Here is an 8780-nt window from a genome sequence, read left to right on the forward strand (position 1 = left end):
TGAAGCACTCATTCATGTGACATTATTAGGCCAATTTCAATCTGAGTGACAAATTATATTGCAAAAACATATAGGAATCATTTTTATACACCAGCTGCAAGGATGTTATTGAAGCACTCATTCATGTGACATTATTAGGCCAATTTCAATCTGAGTGACAAATTATATTGCAAAAACATATAGGAATCATTTTTATACACTAGCTGCAAGGATGTTATTGAAGCACTCGTTCATGTGACATTATTAGACTAATTTCAATCTGAGTGACAAATTATGAAACTAAGTGTGTGATACGAGATAAAATTGGTGACATTGGATGTCAATGGATACATTCATTTTCATTTAACAAATGAAATCTGTAGTCAGAAATCATTGTTATATATGTTTTAATCATAACCTTAAATAGAAACAATTAAATACTTTTGTGTTTATTTTGATATTTTTGTCATCCAAAATGTTTACATTAAAAACTCAGCCTTGTACATAGCAAAGTTACTATGGTTCTGATGTAAACTTCCGGAGTTAAGCCACTACATACCTTGCAGTCTGCACTGCACTAAGCTGTACTCCAGGCTCAGGACTAGTGGCATTTTGAACAATGACTTCAAGATTTGTGTGGTTAAGGCTTCGATCTGCTTCATCTTCATCGGTGGAATCAGCTTGTGGTACATTTCTTCTCTTTAAGAGAGACTCGTCTCTTTTACTCTTCCTCAATTCTACTGTCACCTCATTCCTCCTCCTTCTCATCTCCTATTATTCAAGAAAAAATTCATGTTGGAAGGCATGAACAAGTCAGAATGTAAAACTATAATCTAATGTATCTCTCCAATCTTCCAAAAGTTATTTTTCATTCATTTCCTCATCATCAGTCCAAATTTTAAAAATCATTGCTTACTTTAAAATTGATTATATGAAAACTTTACTAGCATTGGACATTTATATATTAACATGCAAAACAATATAGTTTTTAAACAGAATCAATGGTACATGTATAAGAATGTCTTATGTTCAATTACTTATTATGTTTAATTACATATTCAAAAACACAGTGTGTGTGAGAAAAAGAGAGACAGATTTGGCTTTAACAATTAATATTTCTTGCTACAAGTATTAAAAAAAAGAACAATCATCATGTCAAAGGATTAGGGTTATGCTAAGACTTGTGTGGTATTTTGTTCTGTGAATTTATTTCCTAAGTTAACAACCAGTTGAACTATGTTAGTGTACAGAGTGCATGTATTTAAAGCTTTTAAACTTTGGGTTCTAACATAAATTTTAAAGAAAGTATTGTTTATGTCAAATATATATACTGTTACACTGTGAGGTGCTTGTGATTACATGTTAATATTTTGACATTAATTTAGCATTTTCTTTCACTGTGAATAAAAAAAATTAGTAAAATGTTTTGTTGCCTGTAAGGTACATACAGTATTTTAATCATTTCAATAATTTATATTAATTGCTAAAAAATTTTTCTTACAAAAAAGTATGGGATGAAGAAAAAAAATTCACACTTTGATTCCACTCTTTACCCTAAAGTACAAGCCTATCAGTCACCTAAAAATTAATTACAAAGACCTTTACTTCCATATCACTATCTGTGCATTTTTCATGTTTAAACTCTTAATACATGTTACTTTAAAATAATAGTTATAATGTAAAATACACAAGTTCAACACTGAATAAGACTTGTGTTATAAAGACCTGAGAATTGTATTCTCCAGCTATATAAATGTCAGCTCTCACTATGTCTGCTATGTTGAAAGTGCAATCTATGGGGGTTTTAGATTAATTTAGATATAAGATGTAGCTTCTTACTCATGTACTCATATCTTTAAATATATTACTTCATTGCAAAATGTTTGAAGCTGTCTTATTTTTCTCAAGCTAGAATTTGTAGTTAAAATCAATGTCCCCAAGAAAATGAATATGGGTACTTTTCAAAATGCCCTGTGTAAGTACCACTGAATTAAATTATTCTATGTATATGACATAATCCCCAAGAAAATGAATATGGGTACTTTTCAAAATGCCCTGTGTAAGTACCACTGAATTATATTATTCTATGTATATGACATAATCCCCAAGAAAATGAATATGGGTATTTTCAAAATGCCCTGTGTAAGTACCACTGAATTATATTATTCTATGTATATGACATAATCCCCAAGAAAATGAATATGGGTACTTTTCAAAATGCCCTGTGTAAGTACCACTGAATTATATTATTCTATGTATATGACATAATCAGCTTTTTCTTTAGTGATGTTAAATTTCTTGGCAAACTGAATAGTTATTTGTTATTCATCGGGTCCATGTACACTCGAGGTGGATCTTTAAGATTCAGCAAAAACCAAAACTGTTTTTTGTTTAATGGGAGCATGCTTCTACTAATCATCACATTTCTTATTCCCTAATATTAACCAGTGCTATATTAATTGTCTATTTACACAAATGCCATTCACTTTTAATAGATACATTAAAGTCCACAAGGAAATTGGCATACGCTCTGAGGACTAACTACCTTCTTGTAATTGATTAACAAAAACAAAAATGTCACGTCAAAGCATGTTAGAAAAATAACAGACGTAACTAAATTAATCTTATATCATGAGCTATCAAAATTATATCAATACTCTTCAAACAAGCACAACAATTCATCAATGAAGAAATTTACTTCCAGATCATCGATACTATTTACTTTAACTATCCAACAAATGTAACTGTGACTTATGGTTGAAAGAACATTTTTCTCACTAATGTGTTTTTAGTAATCAACCAAACTTTACACATTTTTGTGCACTATCAGCAAGTAATCCAAAAATATAATGTAGCATTTCTCATATACTGTTTTATTGCCTTACAACAATTACTAAATATACCACGTACCTACTAGCTACATTTCTTTCCAACTTCACTGTTAGCCTAATGAATTTAGTACTAGCCTATCATTACAGCAAGCTGGGTTGGATCCTGTAGGCAATCTTTTAAATAATGAATTCTTTATAATAATAATAATAATACTATACAATATTTATTTTAAGTGCTAAATGGTCTCAATCTTCTGCTCCTTCTATCTAGAATGTCAATTTTCTGTAGATTTACAGATTACTGAGTTTTCTTTGTCATCTAAGAGTTATTATCTGCGAATCTTGTAAATCCAGTTTAAAAATTTATGGGGATCAGCCTACACTACCGCAATGTTCCATGTGCTCACAATGTTTTGTAAACTAAGGGGCTCCTTGTTGATTTGTTCTTATACTGTCAACAATCATGTGACTTTAGGTTCTGAATGTCCTTGACACAATGCAGTGCATGTACCAACTTGTCTAGTGTTCTCTACTCTCTGATCTTCTACGTGATATATTGTGCATGCATCACAACATTTGCTGTATAGAATTTTTGGTCCGATTTTGTTGGACCTAGGAGGGTTAGGTACACCTTGGACCTCTTCCTCTACATTTCCAATTTCTCACTATAACCTAGATTTCTTAATTGTAGTCATGGTGGAAAACCACATATCTCCTAGTTGTGGGAAGATGGGTGGGATTATATTTCAGAGGTAAGTACCTGTTTGAGATTCATTTTAATTCTAAACATTTTAAATTCAAATCAAGTGGATTTTCCAATGAAATACTAAAAGTCAGAATACCCAAACTGAAAGGGAAGAGAGTACCCGAGAGTCTTAAAAACCACTGGTTTACAAAAAGTTGGGCTCTTAGTTGAGAAATTAACAAACTAGTCCACAACAAGTGAAAGATGTGACCAAGCAGAATCCAAAATTAGAGTAAAGTGGATTTAAGGGATAATAAAAGAAAACAGACCAGCCTCATAAGAGAATGTATCAAAATGAGGATAATCTGAAAGAGAGGCAACCTTCTCAAGAGGGTACCTCACCACCCTTGACATCCTTAAAATAATATATAAAGGAGATTAGGTGTCATGTATGTACCCGTAGAGCCATGGAAATTCTCAGTTGTGGTTACAGATAGTGGCATTATAGGTATTCAGCATCAGATTGCAATGCATTTTCCTGCACCTGCAGCAGAAAATTCACAGAGGAGGAAGCCAGTAATAAATAATGACTGACATGTTCCTGGAAGCAAAGGCTGGCCAATTCACCCTAATAAGTGGGCATCTGAGGAGAATCAGAGACTCAGGCAGACCTGAGGATGGTCTTCACACCTTCACGACAGTGCAATGAAAACACCAAATAAGGTAAAGAAAAGACAGAAGTAAAGCTATAAGGTTTTCCCAAACCTGTTTAGAGCTATGAGACATCATATGGAGAACAGTCATTTCAATTCCAATTATTTTCAATACCATGAAAGGATCTACACACAAATGTGGGAAATATACCTGCTGAGGCAATATCAGCCACCAGATGGCATCTGCTGTCCATTTCCAGAAGGCAACATGTTATCATGCAGCACTAGCAAAGGTGTATATGTAACACCAGCAAATGCCCATTAAAACAATTTAGCAGTAATTTTCCTAAAAATAATGATGAATAAATATAAAATGTGCAGTCAACCCAATCCCTTGGATCACAGTGTATAAGCAATATAATTGTCTAGTGGGCTATTTACAGCCATCTTTTGGCATTCCATGTGTTATATCAATAACGAAAATTGCACTACATTTGATTTTATGCAAAGGAGACTGACTGTGATGCATTGCTGGCAAAAAAGTTTTGGTTTTAATGCAATGAGTGCATTCAGCATAATAGAGCACTCAGGTTCGCTAAGTAGCTACACAGATTTTTTTTCCACTGGATGCCACCATTCCTTGCCATTTTACTGAATGCAAGAAAAAAAGACCACTACTGAAGTGAGCACATTTTTGGCAGTTACCATTTCTATTAGAAGTGTCAAGTGAAAGATATTCAATTAAGTTCAAATCAGTTTATTTGACATGGTATAATAAAATCATGCATGTATATAATATAATAGTGACATGGAAAAAAATAAGAATAACAAAATATATAAACCAAATAACACCAAATATATATATATATATATACTCAAACAAGTCCCTATTTTTATGGGGTTTTTTCTGTTAATGCTCCCATCATTCAAATATTTCTTTCAAGCAGTCGACATAAAAATAAACATTTTTTCTTAATAACTTTTTTTCTCAGATTGACCATTCAGCATATATGAAGGCTGATGGTTCGATGTTGTTATCAATATGAAATTTTAGGAATTGCAAAAAATTAATGATTTTTCTGTAATGTACTTTTCAAAATAAGCATTTTGATAAATGTAATTTCTTTTTTGACAATTAACCATTCAGGAGATATAGAGCATAACAGACATTTAGCTATTACATGTATGGATGGGAGAATTCTGATTAGATGAATCCATTCAAACAGAAACTCTCACATTATAAAAATAGAAACCATGATTTATTTCATGAAACAGATGCCTGTCATAGTTAAAAAGGTGTGTTGGGTGGTACGGATGTACCTGGGTTACCATGCACAACACAGGTGTGGACCCAAATGATAAATAAGTAGGTAACAGAGAACTTAACTGCTAGGGATCCAACTTGGCTTAAAGAATCACAACCAGAAGCAAATGGAACCTAAAGCTGAAGAAACAGCAACGTGATGTAAGTAAAAGTTTGATAACTCATTCAGATTAGTCAACATGCTGACCTGCAGAATACTATCTGTAGGGTAGTGAGACAAGGATGCCAGAGGCATTGCCTTATGGGAAATTTGGTGAGATGCAACCCAAAATTCACTTTTAAGGTGTTCAGAAACACCACAGAAAACAAGATAGATAAACTGTATCAAATCATTTGTTAACATAGAACAAGATAAAAAAGTGTGATTAATCATATTATATAAACAACCTTTTCTGAGACCCTTGAAAAATTCGGTAAAAGCTAAAATAAAAAAACTCCTCCAAACTAGAATTATACTAGGCAATTACAACAGATGATAAAAAGTGGTTATGTTTTCTTACAGCACAAGTTTTATGTAGGAAGGCTTCACCAGGGTATAAGACCTTCCAAAAAAATAATGTATGTTAAGGTTTGAGAGCATAAATATCAAAATGCCTTCAGCCTGATTCAAGTAATAAAAGTAAATGTGTTTTGAGAGAAAGATGTAAAAAGTGAACAAGTCATTAAAGGTTTGAAAAAGGGAGAAACTAACAAACTTAAGATTAAACTCAACTCCCATTGATGGTAATGTCTAGAAACATATGGTCATTGAAGATAAAAGGCTTGGAAGAGGTGCTTAAATAGTGGGAACAAAATGTACTGATAGCTTACACGGGATCAAAAGGTGGCATACAAGGCAGTTCTGTAATCATCTATGAAAGGAACCAATAAAACATGATCAAGAAACAAAAACATAAGGAAAGGAGTTGAGGAGTTAGAGATAAACAATACATGCTCAATGCACCAACTCTGGATGGTAGCTCAAGAGATTGACAAACCAAGAAAGAGCACTGGCAAGAATGAACTGACAGTTTTTTGTAAAAAGGACTGAACAACAGCTAGCTCTGAAGCGAAAGAAGTTGAATGTAGTCAGAAAAAATGGAAAGTCGAGGTTGCCAAAGAAAATGTTTTGATAATGGTAATAGAACTGGTTCCCCCATAGAAAAGTCTATGTAACAGGAGAAACCATGTTAAGTTGGCAAAAGTGAAGAGATAAGGAAAAACCTTTCACTTCCAGTAACTGATCTCGGAAAGCACTTAACGAAGGAGACAGAGTAGGAAAAGGTTTTCCCACAACTAATTCAGGGCATCCACTACCAGAGAATTTGGATCAGGCTCTGATGACCAGCAAAGCTTTTTGATGGAGCAATGGCACTGACCACTGGATGACCCAGCTGTTCACATGACCAGTGAAAAGCCAGGGAACGAAGGGTACACTTCATTTGAAGATGATGATCTTGAGAAAGAGAACCTTCCCCATCATTTATCACACTGAAAAAATTATAGGCTGAACATATTCCAAATGAAGCCAATAAAAGTAGAGAAACTGTAGGAAACCAAAAACTGTAAAAAAAAAGCACCACCCTGATTGTTGATGTAAGCTACTATTGTGGAATTGTCTGTGTGACACAGCAAACAATGGAGGTATGGAACAGGAATGTCAGTAGGAAAAATAAAAACTTTGAAATCTCAAGAAGTGAGCTAGGAGCATGTAGTGCAAGTAAATTGAGCTGGGGGATCATGGTGCTTTCTGAACCTTCTGAAAAATGTTGAAAATTAGGTGCTCTCAGAGTGATTTTGAGCATGTTTGGGGCACAAAATATATATACTTTTATGTGCATTGTATCCTGTGAGAAATCCACTGTTTTGCCTCAGTAAAGGGGTTATCTATCCTGGTTCATCTCCTATGAACAATAAATAGTCAATCAATGTAAATGTTAAGTTATCAAGTAAACATATTGCCATCCACACAATACCAGCCAAGTTCTTATCTCATCTTGAAAATTTTCAGCTTTCAGAATAAAAGCATTCCCTTTAGTACCAAGTATTTTCATGTCAAAGATATTGTGTCCACTTTCATTATGACATGTGGCTAGAATAGCTCTGTGCAGCTGTCAAAATGTGACTGATCGGCTCAATTCCAACAGTGTTTTCATCCAAGTTTCATAGCTCATTTTAAGATAAATGGTCTACCAATTATGATTTTAATTTAGATGGTGAATTATAAGGAAAGATTTTGATGGATTCTATTTTAATTTTACCTGGCAAATTGCTGTCATCATGTGGGCATGATGGAGGTAGTCATAACTATACCACACAGTGCATGTGCAGTGAAATATTCTGTGGAGAGCAGCCAATGAGGGAGTCGCACTGTAATTATACATCAAAGATTTTTACTTTTTTAGAGATAAGTACCTGTTTGTAATTCTTTAAGTTCTAAAGATGTAAAATGTGATAACCAATTCCCACTAGCAATATCAGTAAAACTTTGGGAGTTGCTTATTAACTGTATTTTATCAGAAAGGGATTCTGTGACTGCCATTTTCTTTCTTCTGCCTCCTGAGCTGCCAATATCTTTTTATTCCTGTGTATTTCAGATGTTGAAAAAAAAAGAATCTGATTAGCAAAAAAAATATTGTATTTAATGGAGATCATCATAAAATGGGATTCCAGCCAATGGGTTTGGGATTCCATGGATCATGTGATTAACTACAAACAATTTTTCCTACCTTAATTTAATTTTCTATGTTCAATATACAGTAAGCCTTCATACCAACTGCTTTATAGTTGTTCAAAGCTGGGAATAGTCCCTCTCTCGGAGCCATAAGTCTTTAAGACAAAATAGTGGCTATTTAAAGCTATTTAAACAAATTTTATAACTGGATTTTTTAGGCATGTCTCGTGTACTGTTTTAGTTGGTTTGAGTTCTTCATGTTTAAATTAACAATTTATCCATGTGACAGTTTTTATAAGTTTGGATTAAAGCAGTTCTAAGTTGGTTTTGATCCCAGTTGTTGTTTTTTTTTTTAACTGGTGGGTAGTTCCTCCAGCTTCTAAAATTAAGAACATTAACCCTATCAACACGAGTCACGGATCAAAGGCCATGTCATCTCATTTGTTGACTTGCATTCAAAATTTTATTCATCTACTATGTTATGAATTTATATTAATAAGTTTGGTATCAAATTGCAGATTATAATTCAAATGTTATTATTATACATTACTTAACTTCTTCATTTAAAAGTAAATAATATAAAAACATTTAATATTGATTTGTGGGTGTCACATGGTATGTTGAATGCAGCATTGGTTCAAATTAGACGTTTGTG

General features: G+C 33.2%; 1 protein-coding gene across 1 annotated transcript in view; it reads right to left on the reverse strand.

The window, feature by feature from the left end:
• LOC106474940 (importin subunit alpha-3-like) overlaps positions 1-8780 on the reverse strand; it is a 32921-nt gene that overhangs the window by 7984 nt on the left and 16157 nt on the right. Inside the window, exon 2 of the mRNA XM_013935639.2 lies at positions 539-750. Within this exon, the coding sequence (XP_013791093.2) occupies positions 539-750 (212 nt within the window). The remainder of the gene's footprint in view (positions 1-538; positions 751-8780) is intronic.

Source organism: Limulus polyphemus, unplaced genomic scaffold (assembly GCF_000517525.1).
Source record: "Limulus polyphemus unplaced genomic scaffold, Limulus_polyphemus-2.1.2 Scaffold7884, whole genome shotgun sequence".
Classification (NCBI taxonomy): Eukaryota; Metazoa; Arthropoda; class Merostomata; order Xiphosura; family Limulidae; genus Limulus; species Limulus polyphemus.